The sequence below is a fragment of the Cupressus sempervirens genome, chromosome 11 (assembly GCF_028749045.1).
Source record: "Cupressus sempervirens isolate cs-2001-9-10 chromosome 11, ASM2874904v1, whole genome shotgun sequence".
In the NCBI taxonomy this organism is placed as follows: domain Eukaryota; kingdom Viridiplantae; phylum Streptophyta; class Pinopsida; order Cupressales; family Cupressaceae; genus Cupressus; species Cupressus sempervirens.
Window position 1 is genome coordinate 601,308,868 of NC_143128.1, and position 19,561 is coordinate 601,328,428.

The 19,561-nt window shown below is 35.3% G+C and overlaps 1 protein-coding gene across 2 annotated transcripts in view; it reads left to right on the forward strand.

The window, feature by feature from the left end:
• The window catches only part of LOC149531113 (uncharacterized), a 35,301-nt gene extending 26,055 nt beyond the window's left edge, over window positions 1-9,246 (forward strand). For both annotated transcript variants that reach the window (XM_089811302.1, XM_089811303.1), the window contains one exon: window positions 4,933-9,246. In XM_089811302.1, the coding sequence (XP_089667428.1) occupies window positions 4,961-8,542 (3,582 nt within the window). In that variant the 5' untranslated portion in view covers window positions 4,933-4,960 and the 3' untranslated portion in view covers window positions 8,543-9,246. The remainder of the gene's footprint in view (window positions 1-4,932) is intronic.
• The last annotated feature ends 10,315 nt before the right edge of the window (window positions 9,247-19,561 follow it).

Below are 19,561 nucleotides of genomic sequence, written 5' to 3' on the forward strand. Positions count from 1 at the left end.
ATAAGTAAGTTGAAGAACAGAAATGATCCGAAACATCAACTTTCAAAAAATGGATGCAGTTAAGTATATCCGAAAATTTTCACAGAAAAATCGTCAGAATTATCTAAAACCAGTTTTGATAGCTTGCCATTGTAAAAACAAAACTTTATTAGTCGTGACTATTAAACATATTCAATGCTTTTAAAATTTTATTAGTCAAAGTGCATTAAACTTTCAGCTTTTTTTTCCATGTTTGTATGAGATCTGAAGGCCGAATGAGTAATCTACAAGTGGCAGTTCTAGTTGTTTTTTAACTTTTCTCACATATTTTGTTGGAGATGTGCCCAAAATCAGCTTGGCATGGTTTTCTGATGCATGATACATATGGATGGTATGGTATCAAAAAATTAATGAGGTAGTGCCAACAAGTATGTTAATCTTGTGGCTGCTGATTGCTGTTTGCAGGCTTTCTTGATTGAGTACCATGAACCAACTTTCTGTCTCATCTAAATGTTATTTTCAGATTTTATTGCTTATTCAGTAATTCCACTAAGTTGGCTTCTCTAGTATAATATGTAGAAACTGAGTTTACCGCTCCATCGTCCTCCATTTTACTTAGCAGATGTATCTTAGGTCCCAGTGCTGGACTGAGCAGGAGAGGGTTCTGCATTGGTATAACAAGGCACCCTATGTGGATTCCTGGGAAGGCATGGCCATGGTAAAAAAGGCCAAATTTCCTGTGCCATTGCCCTGAACAAGATTGCAAGAACAATATACACAACCTGTGTGCAACAGCATTGATGGTCATGAGCTTGATCAAAATTTAGAAGAGCCTTGTGCAACTTGTCCAAATTTTTAATGATGTCGTCTTTGTTACCAGGGTTCGCCTCTGGACCCCCCGGACCAGCCCAGGCTTGAACTGGTCCGTGGTTTGGCTCCGGTTCACTGGGTGGTCCGGGAGGGTTCGATATTTTCCCTGCTGGTTTGAACTGCTTGGAATCCAGTTCGAACCCAGGCAGACAATGCGGAAAAACAGTGAAGAAAGTTCGAATGGCATGAGTTCTGGGCCCTGCGGACGGCAAAAAAAAAGTTTTTTTTTAAACAAAATTTAATAACTTGATTTATTTTTAATGTTTTGAATCTTTGATGTTGAAGTTATTACTTGAACTATATGATAGTATGATCACTATGATTACAAGTTTATGGTGTTTTTGTTGTTTAAATGTGTTTATGCTACTATGCTACATTCTAATTTTAACTCATGCTTCATAAATATGTATATACATATAATTTTTACATGTTTTTGTACTAACGAACCCAAACAAACCCAAACACCTTTCCAAAATTTTGACAAACTTGTGAGCCAGTTCTTGAACTTGGAACCGAACTTGAACCGGTAACCTAGGAAGTTGTTTGTTCAAACTTAAAACATCAGAGGATCTTAAATTGTTTGTCGAGCTGATTTGAGGAGATTCAACTGTTTGTTAACTTTGTTCCCTGACAAGGAGTTGTTTGTGCAGCATTTGAGCAGTGCAGGCATTGGAGTGTTTTTTGTTTACAAAAAATATGGACTCATTTTTGTTTTGTTTGGTTGACATTTGCTATTTTTTTCTTAGACCTAAATAAATCAATATTTATTAATTTTATTATTACATTTTAACATTATTTATATCTATGCCAAGATGCTTAACTATAATGGTAGCATCGGGTGGATTGTAATGGTGCAAGCGTGTTAATTGTTAACAAAAACAATATAAAAAATTTGACAAAGTAATATATAATCAAAACAGAAAATATTAATAATTAAAAGATACATGTACATATAGAATGAATCAGTTGGTAAATTTTCAAACTTAAACAAGGAGTAAAATATAATTACAGCTTGAGAGCGAAAGAAAGGTATCATAGAAAAAATCTAGAAATAATTAAAAGATCAAAATTCACAAGAGTTTTTCTGCATGTGTAGATAATAGCAATCATAGGATATTATAAATAATGTACTTATTTAATATAACATTAATATTAAAAACTTATTTAGTAATAAAAGATAAAATTATTTGAAAGATTTCTTAATAAAATTTACATTATCACCCACTCAAAACAATTTCAATTTTTACTTCAACTTTATTATTATAGATATGACCATTTTTTGTTGCTTCAGTTTCTTATTTGATCGGTGGACGCATTTGAGGGACCCCATCCCTGTGGTGATTACATTGCTAATATTAAGGTATTAATGCCTCCTAAATTTGTGTTGTGCAGTTTTGTGACTCCATGAGTCCATATCACTCCATACTTTCTAATTGCTCAAACTCCTTATGTCTCCCCTCCTTATTGCACCATACTCTTCTTATGTCTCCCACTCCATCTTATCACTCCACCACAACTCCTTATCTCTCTTGATCTATTTGCCTTATATCTCCATCCATATTTCTTCATCTGTGATCTATTGTGTCTCCCTTGGAGATCCTCTGTGGCAGCCCTATATCTCCTAATGTTTCCCTGTGTGCATCCACCATGGCATGACACTCCTTATGTCTCCTGTCAGCGCTTTTGGCAGTCGACCTTGCCAACGTGTTGTACTACACTCCTCATGGCAACTATTTTTGCATGCCTATGCCAGATCAACCCGTTCTTTGTCAGTGAAGAGACATCTGTGCTGGCATAGCTTCCTGTGAACAGCAACATCCACCTCATCTTTTTTATATGCTATTTGTTTGCACAACTTTGTTTTAGCTGTTCAGCAACTCAAGTCCATTCCTTACTTAAGTATGGTCCTCCTCATGAGCATGCATTTGAACTGCAGCAAATTTGAACAAATAACCTTCCTCTCAAAAGGGATTCCAACCACTGTTGCATTGCAGGGACATCCCCTGCTTTAAAAATTATTGTTATTTTTTGTTGCATAAGATTTATTTTTATATATTTGAAGAAGAAAGATTACATGTTTGCTTCAAGAAACCCACAGACAGTCAAAATGGCTACAAGAGCCTTACATTTTGCGACTGCAATGCCTACCAATTAACCCATCCAAAACTACAACACCCTAAACCAACCAAAATGGAAGCCAAAGCTACTGCATATACAACAGTGTACCGAAGTATGCACTTGAGCCCACACACAGAAAAACTGAAGGCCCAAGCTGAGGTTGTGAGTTGGGAACGAGCCAGAGAGCTAGAAGAGGAGTGTTGATCCGTAAGCATTGATTAAGGGGACTCCTTGAAACCAAGCACCCATGTAGAGACACCCAGGGATTCAAAGCCCAAAAAGCGCCTCAGAAAATAAGCCATCATAACTAGCACCAATTTAATCAAAAAGCCCAGGTTCAAGAATCTTCAGCAGCCCCTTCATTCTTTTGATACTGTTGAATCTTGGTGGATTCCTTATGAAAAATCTTTCCACCCCTTCATTTGATAGCATGCCCGCCTCCATGTTTCCTTCATGCAAAAAGTGGGATTCAACATCAAAGGATCAAAACTCTTAATCAGATTCAATGCCTTTTCCTGCAGTGCACCAAGCTTCCAGTTTAGCATGTGTCTAGAGCGTAGAGCATTTATAGTCAATGCTGAGTGTCCTCCAACCACAATGTTGGATAGTCCTGAATCCGCACTCATCTTGAATAATTTAAATTTTACAATCATTTAATAATTATGAGTATCTTAATATTCTATTATCCATGCTATTAAATATATGATATATGAAACTATTAGATACACTCCAATAGACGTATAAAAGATATATGATATGTATTTAAACAAACATTATATATAATACACATTTAATTAAATATAATATTTATATATTATAAATATTTATCAACTAGGATAGATATCTTGAATACTTCCATCTAAAAGATGCCTTGAGATATCAGTCTCGAGGCACCTATGTTACAATTTTTATTCAGAACAGCTAGGTGCTTCAAGACTGATATCTGTCTGCATCTTTTAGATAGATTTGTGTCAGGAAGCTATGCTAGTTTTTATATCTATATATCTATCTATATATAATAATTTATGACTTCATTAATATGTTAGATTTTAAATCAAACCTAAATCAGATTATAAGTCACTAAATAATTTCGTATACAAAATTATATATCTTGGTTGGGGGTGGCCTTACCTGAACCCGTACACGTAGTGGCAACTTAGATTCCAGACATGATGTTTGACACTGTGCTATTGTCTGTTTATTTGTGAGACCAATTTGAACAGAGATGAGGGGGTAATAACAATATGTAAGAGTAATTAGATTTCCACAATCCATGAAATGCTATTCTTTTCTGGATTTGATTGTGTAACATTTTTCTGCATCAAGGACTCCTTATGCTTCTTCACTCATCCTGATGATTGATCACAGAGTGTGATCTGAAATGTTGAGGCAAAAAAAAGCTACACAATGGAATCCAGATAAGAATAGCAATTAAGAAAAATACTTATTCTCTGGAAAACTGACATTGACTTATGTAGACCTTTAATTTCTGCAGCTGCTCAAGAAGATATATGTTGGAAAGCAGTGTTAGAATACTCAAAATAGTCAATTGTCAAGATTGAGGTTAGAGAATTTTTAATCACTGGTTATGAAATACTTTGTTGCCTGGATGTGTTACAATTCCTAGAATATTTTTCTAGGCAGGAAGTAGATACCACCTAGCCTCTCAAACCAAATGGTATCTCTTGAAATGGTTGCTACATTCTCATTGCGTGATAGTATAGATGCAGCATGTTTTGAGAATGCAATTGTTTTTATCTCGTGTTCTTTTATTAATTTGCAACAGCTGCCTGTTTTTCCAATATAAAGTATAGTCTAAGTTGGCTACAAAAATAGAAAAAGAACAAGCATCTAGCTGCTGAAGAGGCCCATTATAATTGTGGCACAATAATTTAATGTAAATACTAAATTTTGATGCTGAACAATAGCTTATTCTGAGATACTTGAATATTTTATGATTTGCAGAAACAACAAATAGTGATATCAAGAAGATATGCCACCGCCCACACAGTCAGAAGGTCAGTCACAAGGGCCTTCTTCTCCAGCACCTGTTTCAACTGAGTTAAGTCATCAATCGTGTGGCAAGGGAAAGAAGAGGACTTGGTTGGAGCAAGATTCAGGTAGTTACCATCAGATATCTTCTTCTAAGCTGGCAAATAATAGTGCAAAATCTCAGAAGTGTGAGCACAGCACGAAGCTAGAAGATGCATTTAGTGTAATTGAAATAAAAGGTGGCATGGATAGCCAATCCAAAGTTGAACAGCTGGTGTTGCTTATGCGGCAGCATATGAATAAATCTCCAGAACTCATTAAAAAGATTACAGGTGTGCTGGCTGCCACAGAAGAAGGTAATTGTTTGAATCATTTTGTTCATATGGGTGGATTGAGTTCTCTGAATGAATGGCTTCAAGATGCATGTAAAGGAAAAGGGGTTGAAAGTGATAATGTCAAAGAGGAGTTTATCATTGAGTTGCTAAATGCGCTTGAAATCTTACCCATTAACAGTGAAGCTCTTAAGGCTTGCAATATTAGGAAGTCAGTTAAACATCTCTACAACCACAAAAATTCAGAGATACAGGGTAAGGCGAAAAATGTGGTTCATATTTGGAAGAAACAAGTAGATTTGGAAATGAGAGCAAAAGAAACCAAAGGAGAATTTGATGGTGACACAGCTCAAGCACATTTTGTAGAAAGTGGGCTTGTCCAACAGGTACCCAATTCAAAAAATGCTAAAACTTCTGAGCCTTCTATCACTGAAATCTCTAAAGAACCTAAGGCTTCTGGGGCTGAATTGCAACAAAATAGAGGACCTGTAGGTATGGATATGTTGCCTGCAGAGGAAGTAAAGGATGGGATTAACTCAATTTCTCAGCAGGAGATGACAGGTGCAAAAGAGAATGGATTAGTAAATCTGAATGGATGTGTGATGGAGCAGTGTAGCTCTAAGCTAACTTGCCTAGAAAGCTTGAGCAATAAAAGCTGTCTTGATGCAGAAGAAGCTTTTGTACCTTCTGCAGAAGGTGTTGCATCCACAGGTATACAGTCCTCACCAAAAAATAGGGGAAAAGATACAAAAGCAGGAGTAAGCGAATCCACAGAGTACATCGAGGCTGCTGGTGCCATTACAAAGGGGAATTCAGAGGCACATGGTGGTGAGTGGATGAGTGATGGTCATGTTTCTAAAATAATGGACGGGCACATTTCCAAAGAATCAGAACTGGATTTGGATGCATCAGCTGGACCAGTGCATGGCCATGAATTAACCACTTGTTCTCCACCAGGTGAGCTTAAAGTACCTGTAAATGGTGATTCAGGCTCTCCCCAACAAATAGGTGGAGACCTTTCTACTGATTGTCAGATTGATGAAAATGATAAGAAAATGGAGGCTTGCCAAAAGAAGGGCATTCGACTTACTGATTCGGGTTCTATCAATACAAGCAGGTCATCCATAAATACTAGTTTGTCTGATCACCAGCCTAGCATTATACCCTTGAAAGTGGTTGATGAGTCCATGGACTGGAAAAGTTTGGTAAAGCCAACATCAGAATGTGGGGTTGCAGGGGACTGTGACATGACAAATAATAATTTTGCACCAGAGCTTTCCGGAGCAAGTTATTCTGCTGGAAACCAAGAGGACACAGGAACAAGTGATGGAAATGGAACCTTCAGAGATAAGGCTGTTAGACGGACAAGGATTTCTGAAGAATCAGATTCAAAGACAAATATGGAAAAATTGTTAATTGGGCTTGATGAGAAAAATTCTGAACAGTGTATGGAGACAGCTGAAGAAAATGACCTCCATTTTCTTGATGATGCTTTAGAAGTTGCTCGACAAGTTGGAAAGGAAGCTGAGCAAGAGGTGGAGAGTTATGATGAACCTCTATGCAGCTCTTCATATGAAAAGCACAGGAAAGGGGCACATCTGCATTCAGCCACTAGTGGATCTGCCGGAGGAGAGCAGGATATCTTACATGAACAAAATGATACAGATATTTCTTATAGTTCAAAGGGGGTAAATTTGAATCTGCAGAGTGGCAAGGATGGTGATAAGTCACAAGGAAATTATGCATCAGTTGAAATTGAAGAGTCTGGCACAAAAGCCAATGTTGTTCAGGAAGTGCAAACTTGCAAAGTTGCAATAACTTCTCAAGAATCAATTACACATGAAACAGATGCAAAGAGAACCAGTAGCGATCAGGTAAAAATGCCAATAAAATGCATATTTGATTTGAACGAAGATATTCCGGCAGAAGACATGGATTACTCTCAGGATTTAATTCAAGCGCCCACTGTTGCAACTACATCAGCCTCTAATTGCACAATTACCAATGTTTCTACTCCCATTCCAATTGTTCCTCTTTCTAAAGGACCCCTCAATCTTCCCACAACTCCTTTACACTTCAGAGGAGAACTTGGTTGGAGAGGATCTGCAGCAACCAGTGCATTTCGACCAGCTGAGCCCCGCCGAACTCCTGAAAGAGAGAGAACACAATCAGCAGAGGAAAATAATTCTCCACTGAAACCAGGACAGCGCTTCCTTGAGTTTGATTTGAATGTTGCAGATGATGATGGTGATGCAGGTATGGCTTTGTTTTCAGGAAGGCATGGTGGAGAAAGGCATGTGCCAGCATCAACCAGTCTTCCTTCAGGTGATTCATCAGTGGAAGTGAGTTCAAGTAGAAGAGCTGAAAGGCTGACTTTGGACCTTAATCGACTCTGTGAGACTGATGATAGTGTCCCTGGTTTACTTTCTGATTGGAGAGGAGTGGAGAGATCAGGCACATTACAAAATCCAAATCAAAGCCCTTCTCCAACATCATCTTCTAGACCTGCAATGAGAGACTTCGACTTGAATGACAATCTGTCTTTTGATGATGCTTGTGCTTCTGTCCACGATTCTGAACCAAAAAAGTACAGCATGAAATGCAATAATAATCCTTCTGGATTAGATGATCCAGTAGTTTCTATTTTGGGTTCAAGAATAAATTTGGACCCCAGTAAGCTGCCATCAGCGCATGCAGCATCATGGGATATTCCTCATGTGAAAAAAGAATTTCCAAATTCAGCACAATCATTTCTGGTTTCTGGACCAAGTCAAGTTCCTCCTTTCAACAACATGGGAAGGCTATTACCCATGCCTTACCCAACACAGTCATTGCCCTATCCCTACAATGGAGCTTCCTTTCCTATCCCTTCGGCTGTTTATGCTCCTGGTCCTGTGCCCTACATTGTAGACTCAATGGGAGCCTCAATTCCACAGATAGTGGCCCCTACTGCTATCTCTTCTTCTTTTACAAGGCCACCTTATTTAATGGGTGTCCCTGGGGGAGTAGGGACAAACAATGCCGGCGGAATGGTGAGACCAAATTTGGACTTAAACGCGGAGTCTGACAGTAGGGAAGCAGGAGGAAAAATCAGACAGCTGTTTCCACAGAGCAACCACATGGTAGTTGAAGAGCAGATGAGATCATATCAACAGGTTACAGCTTCAGGCACCTCTTTGAAGAGAAAAGAGTCTGAACGTGCTTGGGATGCATACCAACTTGGATACAAGCAAGTTCCAACTTGGCCATAACTTTCCAGCTTTGGTGTGGGTCTATGGGGTTTTCCTATTGGCTGGTCTAACTACAAATGCTAACTGTATATGGATTGACATCTGTGGTGTGGAGCTTCTAACCTGGACAACTTTTACTAGAATTTTTTTTATGTGAATGCTACGAGTTTTCAAGTGTCTTGTGAAGTCTTCTAATAAGCAAATGACAAATGTCAACTGGCATGTAGCCTATGACTGTATGTAGAACTCCTCACTTACGATGGCAACTTTTGTGAATTTATGGTGAAAGGAGGCTCAACAAGCTCTCGAAGACCTGTGAATACAAGGAGACATGCATTTATAATTTAGAGATTTAATTCCATTATTTTAGGACCAAAGACATAATGCAACTGTTGAAATTGAGTTGCATGTTTAAGAATTTATTTCAATCATTACATATTAGTCTTAAAGTTGAAACAAGTCAGGTTGCCACTGAAGTTGGCATCCACTGTAGTAGTACTCTTGAATATTCTGTATATTCACAGAAACCGCAAAAATGAATTTGTATTATTTCATACTTCCGTGCTCTTGGTGCTTCCTTTTCATCTCTGCCAAAGACCCTCCAGAAGGAATATATGCAGTAGTGCTTATCCTGGAATATTCATTCTATGAAGCCTTTAGAGCAGATGTGGAATTTCAGTTGTGCTGCTGTTTCTCAATTAATGAAATATGCTTGTCCATTAAAATGCCAGTGGTTAGGGAAGGATTTTGGTTTCGTATAATTGCAACCTGCAAGCTGACATTGTATGAGTAGTAAGGACAGACAAATTCTGATATACATTTTGTCCCTTTATTTTATCAGACCAGCACGGTTTATTCCATATCTTAACTACACTCATTTCAGAGTGCATCAATCCTAAGGTGGTGGTGCTTTCCCTATTGGTTTCATTTTTCTAATGTTGACTTTTTGGTGAGGATTGACTTTTGTTGTCACTGCAAAGAAATGAAGCCTACTGCCCTATAATGGGAAATGAGATGGTTATCACCGCAATGGAACGATCTAGATTGAAGAGCCCTCAGGTGTGGTAGAATTTATTTGTCTAGGAAGACAAGAGTATCCTATATAGTTCCAGTAAATTAAATGCAATTTTTATTTGCCAATCTCATTTCTATATGTTCTTGTTTCACCATTTTTTTGACTTATTATGACCTCTTGCATCATCAATTTCATTTTGAAAAATCCTTTCAATTTTCAAAGTTGCAAGAAATATATTTTTGTAATATTATTATAGTTTTCTCCACACCCTTTGGCTTGGAGTGAAGGGCTTACCATGGTCTTTAGTAATATTTGATAGATGAAACACTATGCCTTTTAATTCATGCAGTAGAGAACAATCACAATTGCTTACCAGATTTTATGCTGTATCATTTCAAGCACGATTAAGTCCAATCTTAGTTTGCAATAATGTTATGCTTGATGCTTGGGGTCCCATGGCTGGAACTTGTTATTAACTTATTTGCACATTTCTACGGTATGGCTATTTGTATATTACCATTATGAATTCCTTAAGCTGCAGCATATGTTTTTTTCCCCGAACTTTGTTTGATAACACGTGATGAAAAGTTCTTTTATATTATGCTTCGAAACTATACCTTCAAGTTTACTGTCTCTGCTGAAAATATGAGCAACATTAAAAACTCATAAGATTATGCTTTGAAACTATACCTTCTAATTTACTGTCTCTGCTGAAAATATGAGCAAAATTAAAAATTCTCAAGTCCAGTTGCAAGAGAAAAGGCATTGATGAGTTTTATTGACATAGCAAATGCAGGGCTCACACGGGATCACACCATTGGCCATTTAAGCCCGTCGGACTTCTAAGGATGGGTAAACAAGATGTTTTGTTAATTGACATAAATATTTTTAAACATAAATTTAGGAACCGGATGGGATCACTTTATCATCGAAAAAGCTTATGGTAAAGCCGAACTTAAATAAGGGTTTCTCATTTACATCAGGTTTGATTGGTGTTCCGTTTCAAATTCACAGTTCAAACAAGAGATGCTACTGGTTTTACAATAGAAATGATCTCAAGTTTGAAGCAAATGTTTTCTCTCAGTATTATTTAGAGAAGCAGGGATCATGATAACGGATGAATAATTGTATTAAATATTTTTAAACATAAATTTAGGAACCGGATGGGATCACTTTATCATTGAAAAAGCTTATGGTAAAGCCGAACTTAATGTTAACAAGGGTTTCACATTTATATTTGGTTTCATTGGTGTTCCGTTTCAAATTCACTGTTTAAACAAGAGATGCTACTGGTTTTACAATAGAGATGATCAAGTTTGAAGCAGATATTTTCTCAGTATTACTTAGAGCGGCAGGGATCATGATAACGGATGAATAATTGTACTGACAACGTGCTCTTGAATAAAGTGTAAAGACACTAATAATAGCGTATTCTGAAAATAGACTAAATTAAAAAAGAAAATTCTTATACCGTCCCCTAATTGTCATTCAATCAATTACTATGCAGTAGACATTACACGTCTTACAAAAAATCCAATGCAAAATTCTGCTACTGTTGAGACTTTCATTAGATATGTAGAATATTAATGACTAATAGTAGCCTAGTAAAAAATGGAGGAGGTGGTTCTCTTCTTCAAAATGGTTTGCAACAAGAGAGTAAAGTCTGCTCAAACTCATCCACTAACCCTCTCAAGATCTGTAAAATTGTAGACTAGAAATCATCATTTAAAAAACCCAGTTTGATGTTGGGTAACTGAGCTGCTCCTCTGTTGATTCAGACACATTGAAAACAGCTTTCAAACCCTCCAAACTATTGCAAATGAGCAAAATGTCCCAAAATTGATTGCAATATTGAGATTGGAAGAAAAATAAAATATCAGTAAAAATTCTGAAATAACACCTCACATTGATCAAAATCCTATTGCAAATGAGCAAAATGTCCCAAAATTGATTGCAATATTGAGATTTGAAGAAAAATAAAATATCAGTAAAAATTCTGAAATAAGACCTGACATTGATCAAAATCAAATATGATTTTTTGAGGTGAAAAATCCATTATAATCAGACATGATGTTCGAGGTGAAAAATCAATCAAAACTTGCCAATATGAAACAAATATTTTTTAAGAATAAATTAAGAAAACTCTTTTAAAAAAAACCCACAGAATATTATTTGTGAAAAAATATTAAAACCTTAGATTTTTTTTAAATAGAAAAATTATGAAACTTCACTAGATTATTTCTGTTAAAAGGAAAAAAATATTAAATTCTAACAAATATTTTTTGATTTTTATAATAAAAACTAACACATAATTTAGTCACATAAAGACCATCAAATTGTTAGAAATTTCATAAATAATTGTATTAACAATACACTTTTAAATAGAGTTCATATTTAAAGATTTTAAATGGTATGTATACTCGACACCATGATAATAAATGAGTTTAATCTTTGACAAGATAAACTCATCTCAAGTCATATATATGTAGGTGTATATATTGTTCGGCTAAATATTTTGCAATTCACTAAAATTACAACTTACAAAATTGTTTACTAAAGTAATGGTGTAGTGAGATAAACCTCTCCTCTCAACAATATTGAAGGCTTCCTTCTTACTGTAGGTGGCTCCACGAGGATCTTAATTGAAATTACAAAAGGGGTGAATCTCTCAATCTTTTCCTCTTTTTTTAAGGAGAGACACACAAATAACAACTTACAATTATATAAAAATCTCCTATTGCTACGATAATACTAGTGGTCCTCCTAAGACATCAGTTTACTAATGATAACTTGAGTGAATTAACAATTGGAATTCAAAGCCTCCAACAGCTAATTCAAGAAATGATTTAGTAAACAAAATGCAAACAAATAAACTATTACCAAAAAAAAAGTATAGCTTGAAATCTATTACTGAATTTCTTATAAACTAACAAACTAAAACCACTTCCTAACTTTAAGACTCGTTCTTTATTCAAGAACTAAGTTGAATTGCTCTAAAGATTTGTATAACAAGCTATAAGATGAAATATTGATGAACCAAGCAATGCAACATATGAATACACTAATGAACTCCAAGAATCACAACACCAAGTTTGATAACTCTTGTTTCCTTTTATTCAACGTAGAAAGTTTGCACCAAGAAACACCAAGTTTTCAAGACACAAGAATTCCGGCATAGTCTTTCTTACACAAAGCCAAAGATGATTATTTACAATGAGCTCTCTCTTTTATATAGGAAAATATGAGAGAGAAAGGTGAAGAGAAAAGGGGAAATCTTCAACCACCTTGACTTATTCTCTAACAAACTTCTAACTAACTAATTTGACTTATTCAAAGTTGCATGCCTAATGTGATTGCAACTTGACTACACGAGCTGGTTGGACAGGTACATGTTATCTTGTATTTACAACATAATTGCTCTTTACATGTTAGGTTCCTACTGCTATAGAGTATGCAAATTTTGAATTGTTCACATTGTATCAACTAGCTTCCCAAACACTCGCAGAGACTCACATACAATTGCGGCATTTGGTTCACCAGTGTATTGTGTGATCATTGTAACCGTTCGAAGTGTACTTGCTACCTCTGAGATTTCTTTGCTACAAACCCCTATCCTTCTTCGTAGATCATTTAGTGAATACTTCCAACTTGTAAATGTATTCAATACATTGATATCAAAGTCAACCACTTCAAGCCATAAGTGAATTGCTTCTACGAACCCTATAAGGATGTCTTCTTCATTTTTGAGCTCATTATTTCCAGTGATAACTTCACGTGGCAACCTTTTGAAACCTTTGTTGATCACGCTTTGGCTATTTACCTTAACCAATGTTGCATTTGCATCATCCACGAGCTTCATAAGACTTGTTCTTTATTAGTAATCAGGTGCATGTAAAAATGAACTCGAGTTCATGAGCCACCAAGGTAATGATACATAGCAAATTAATATGACTTTGTTTGATCCAACTCATATTTAGTGGCTTCAACATTGACTATTATGAGAAAATCTTCCATATTCATGTGTACTACATTTGTATCTCAAACATCATCACTGTAGGAAGTTACTTGTGATGGTGGGATGGAGTTGTGATACTGGTCATATTGGTGTAAAAACACAGATTTGGGAAGGTATGAATAGGAAAAGCTTAAGTGATGGTTGTAGACAATGAGTAAGGAAATGAGTTAAGCTCATAATGACTAAAAAATGTGTAGAAAAACCAAAAGTGAGTTTTTTTTAGTACATTACATGTGTAGGCAACAAGCTTTCAATTATGCAAATGAGGAAAGATGAGTACCAAATTAGAGGCATAACATGCTTTAATAGATGCAACTCATGATATTTTATCCAACAAGAATGTGGGAACTATTTTCAACCACAGGGCAACCATATGAAAGTTCATAAAATGCATGATGGTTGGATTTATACTTGCATTCACATGAGGCGAAATGAAGAGCTTGCCTTTTCCTTGGAAAGAGATTTTACCCCTGACTACATATGCAAGTAAATGAAACCTTGCATATGCAACTTAGAGAAGTAGACCTAAGAATAGAAGGAGCAAATTGACATATACAAAACAACTACAAATCTATAAATGGAAATGAAGAGATTTGCAAAAATAGTTAGCTAGAACAAAACTATACAACTTGTCTTAAGAAAAATATAAGGAAAACTTACCCCTCTTCACCAAGAACAAAAGAATAAGTCACTTTCAAATATTTGCAAAAATTGAAAATAAACCCAAGATATTTTCGATTTAGAGTTGATAAAGACAAAAAAACTTATATAGGTTTTAAAATTCAAACCCCAAGGATAGTCAAGGTGGGGTTTGAATTTAGACAAGTGTAGAAGGCTAGAGAGATAAAATGCACAAGAAATGCAATAACCTTTGACTAAATCAGTGCCATATGTAAATGCAATAAAAAACATAGTCTAGGACATCATTTTAACTTTGAAATGATGGAACACGGTAGAAATGACACTACAATATTTGGGGTCAAATTGCAACAACAATTTGCGATGACGGTGTAATTTGTGGTTATTATTTTTTTTTTTTTGCAATTATCCTCGATGCCATCACAATACTGACATTGGCATCGTAATTGCAATGACACTAAGAGTATCAACAAAAAAAAGGAAACACAACATAAATCATTCACTATTTGCTTTGATTGTGGAGAGTTGCACGTGAAAGAGGGTGGAGAGCTCCGAATGAAGGTGGAGACCTATGAACATTGCCGTGCCCTTGTCATTGGTGCATTTCATTGTTGTGATCTTTGCATTTCTTTGCCGTGCCCTTGCTCTACGATTTCATTGCTATGTATCTCTGCATTTCCTTGTCATGCCCTTGCTCTATGATTTGGTTGTTGTGCCCTTGTTTTGCGATTTTGTTGCCATGTTGTGCCCTTGTGATGCAATTTCATTGCCCTGTTGTGCCCTTGCTCTGCGATTTCGTTGTCGTGCCCTAGCTCTACGATTTTCTTCAAGGGAGCTATGCAAATGTTTGTTTATTTTCCTTCCAAAAATGTATCTCTTTGTATTTCCTTCTAAACATGTATATTTAGAGATTTTTTAAAAGGTGCTTATTACATCTTAGCACAATAGAAAAATTGATCCAGCTACACACATATTCCAAAATCCAAATAATAAAACAATAAAACTCACTCAACCTGTGCTAAGTGACTTATCTCAAGATCCTCCACAAAAAAAATGCAGACCACGAAAAATGAGCAGAGTTGGCGAGAAATTTCACAAAAACATATCATAGTAGATATTTTTAGAAAGAAACTAGCCATAACCCAATTAAATGGGTCTAGTTGCTGACTAGCTAGGTTGATTAGAAACCTTGTAGAATTGTCATTAGATTTTGTATAATAAAATGAACAACCACCTATTCCCAGTTAGTAGGACCAAATACAATTTTCCAAGGTGATAAAATTGCATATGCAAGGACTTGAAGAATAACTTCAGTAAAGATTTGAGTGTAAGGAGTTGAAGAAGCAAGTTCTACTTCTGTGTAAATGCCATAATCATGAGGCTCATTCCCTTGTAGAACTCTTTGCCACAATGACATTACCTCTAAACCATGCATAGGATGTTGAAGTGGTTCCCAACCTTGAAACACTCTTATAAGCATTTGATACATGGGATCATCGCAGGGAGATTGTGCCAATACTTAAAACACTCTTATAAGCATTTGATATTTGGACTGTAAATTCTCAAAGACACTTGCAAGTGATTTCAATGTCATAGTACCTACCACAACACTTTCTTGGATTCTATCCAATGGCTTCCATAATATCCTCTATGTTCTTTAGCTATTGTTTCTGCTATGCAGTCTCTTTCTAAAGTCGCTCCTCCTTCGCTCTCATGCCTTAAATTTTGATTATGAAACTTTTGAATATCTGTCTCTACCTTATCTAAAATCAACTTCACATTGTGTTGTAACTCTGGCATAGGTGTTTGATCATTGATAGCTTTCATTTCAACAATCAAGTTTTCAAGATTGGTCAACACTCTCACTTGCGAGCCTCTCATGTCAAGCACTTTTTGTACTATTTCAACACCACATTCTTGCGTCCGAGCTAACATTTCTTCAAGTGCATTTTTATGCAAAACATTAATTTTTTTGAACAATTGTAAACTCTTAGAAAGCACATTGTTGTTTTCATGTATGTATGTATATATAATAATGAATAATAATAATGTTTTCATGTATGTCAAAATAATAACTAACATTACAATTGGATCATATAATAATGAAGTAATCAACCCAGCTAACCAGCAACTAGACCAATTTAACTAGTGTTTCCAATGTCATAGTACCTACCACAACACTTTCTTGGATTCTATCCAGTGGCTCCCATAATATTCTCTATGTTTTCTAGTTGTTGTTTCTACCATGCAGTCTCTTTCTAAAGCCACTCCTACTTCGCTCTTGTGCCTTAAATTTTGAATATCAAACACTTGAATATTTGCCTCTACCTTATCTAAAATCAACTTCACAATGTGTTGTAACTCTAGCATAGGTGTTTTATCATCGACAGCTTTCATTTCAACATTCAAGTTTTCAAAATTGGTCAACACCCTCACTTGCGGACCTCTCATGTCAAGCACTTTTTGTAATGTTTTAATACCATGTTCTTGCTTCTGAGCTAACAGTGCTTTAGGTGCATTTTCTTGTAAAACATTAATTTTGTTGAACAATTGTAAACTCTTTGAAAGTGCAATTTTGTTTTCATGTATGTATGTATGTATATATGTATGTGTATATGTATGTATGTTTTTATGTATGTATATATACAGAGAGATCTTGTGGATTGTGGATTATGGATTATAAACAAAAAATAAAAGAAAACACATTAATCATTTCCCATTTGTTTTGATTGATTGTGGAGAGTTGCACGCAAAAGAGGGTGGAGAGCTTTGAATGTTGGTGGAGATTAGTGGAGATCTAAGATTTTGTTTATGTTCCCTTGTGATCGTTGCATTTCATTGTTGTGTTGTGCCCTTGTGATCTTTGTACCCTTGCTTTACGATTTTCTTCAAGGGGAGAAGAGGTACCTATGTAAATGCCTTTTTTTTTTTCTTTCTAAACATGCATATCTTGTTCATATATAATAGGTTTGGTCACATTCAAGGATAACTGATTATGATGATTGTATGCATATGTGCATGCATGTCTATATGTCAGTTCACTATGTGAATTGCTTTACATGCATACATACACACTTGCATAGTGCTTGTGCTAAATTAAATTAATCATTCAATTCTTGAATTCACAGAAGCAATTATCCTTGCATTTAATCAAAATTATTCATACCAAACTAAGTATGCAGAAATCCATACTTACATATTATATTATCTCTTGGTGATTGAGTAAAAATTTTGTGCATAATATCGTCCAGGTAATGATCAGATGCATTCACATTAAGTCATAATAGGATTGAGCATATGATCCATTTATGTTACTTCATACTTGTTATATTGAACATTTTGTTTAACATAATCAATAATACTAGAATTATACAACTACAACTAGTACTCTTGTTTATTTTATTTAATCATATACATTTAAGACTATTATTTTTCTTAAAATTGGACTGTATATTTGTTATCACTAAAACACAAATATAGATCTCTGATGGTTATCTTTTAATTTCAAGACCTTCATATTTGTTATCACTAAAACACAAATATAGAACATTTAGCTGTAATTTGGTTCATAATAGTCCATGCACCACAAATCAAAATCAAAGTTGACATTTCAAAGGCCAAAGGTTCTGAACATAAAACTAGTGATTCAAAGTGTTGGTTCATCAATCTAAATGTACAATTCAACTATTCAAGTTTGACAATTAAAAGTAGCCCATACCATTTTAGAAGTCCAAGTCCAATGATTTGTATCTAGCAATTTGATGATATAGAAATTTAATATGGAGGAGGATATATTGGCATCACAAATGAATCATCCCATATCCATAAACAACATCTAATCTTCTGTAAGTCTCTCTCCTCTAAAGACCCAATACATGGAGCCATTAACATCATGAGTAGACTCACTCTCAGACAAATTCAATCAAAACTATTCATACCAAACTAAGTATGTAGTGTTGGTAAACAAATTGTTCTTTTATTCTACTCTTTGAATGCCCAATATTCTTGAACAATATCTGGTTACCACAGTTGGGAAATGATAGCTAAGTGATTGACTTCCATATGAATTCTTAGGTACAACTTCCTCGAATTTTGTGATTTGCAATGAATTCTTGTTTATTCCTAAATCTAAATGGGGTTTGTTCTTGACCGGAGAACATGAGAGGTAAACCAAGTTAGGCCTAAACAAGAACTAGCTCATGCGAAGATTTGTGTCTTAAAACTAATCATGTCTGTGAACTCACACATCTTATGAACTTGCAGAAATTGATGAAATGTTAATGAATTCTATCTATGAATCAACTACTTAATTAAGAGCTTCTAACTCTAATAATGGATTCTATCTATGAATCAACTACTTAATTAAGAGCTTCTAACTCTAATAAGTAAGAGACTAACTTGAAGAAAAACACAAAACATAATCCCTTTAAACTTTCAATAATACTACTATTATCTATAGCTTGTTGCATTGAATAGTGGAACAAATCTCTATTTATTCCTTATCTCAATTCAACGGAAAGAGATATCCTAAGCTATCACAAAATAATGGAACTGTAAATAATCGACACAAAATACATTCAACTTGGCTTTGCAACATGACATATTTTATGCCAAAAATTAGCTAACCTTCTATTAATCTTTCAATTAGATACATATAGGATTCCAAGATGATCGTTACAAAATTTGACTCAAATCAGTTCATCTCCTCAAAATTAACAAATGGTAAGGAGCCAATTGTTAGTTACAATGATGACATCAAAATATGAAAGGGTGGGACAAGAATTACTTCGCCTTATAGGCTTTGGCAACAACAATGATTGGGATTGACTCCTCATGTCTATCAACATGAATGTTAGTGTATCTTAAGAGCCACTTGGAATGTTCACTAGCTAAGATCTTTGATGGCATTCAACTGCTCGTACATTTCTTCCACAACCATGTGTACACACTTGCCAAGCTTTTGGAGCTCCGACACTCTATTATGGTGATCAGAAGATTTCTCTATTAAGCTATGCAAATAATTGGAGAAATTCTTTTGCATGGCAACAACTCCAACTATCCCTTTCCCTTGTCCACTAGCTTGGGACTCTGTATGTAGACCTCTTAGTAATTCATAGTCTCTATCCTGATCCTTTTTAACTTTAACTTCTATTCAATCCTTCTTCTACCACTAGGATCATTTCATATTTGAATTGCATACTTTGTAGACATTCAAATAAGGGCTCATCTCCCTTAGGCAAAATTTTTGCCTCTACTGCTTCTTTAGCGTTTATGTGGACGATCATTTTCAATAAGGAAATGCAATCCTCGATCTCAGATTTCTCTGCTGATAGGGTAGCTCAGTTAGCTGAGATATTATCTTTCTTTGTTT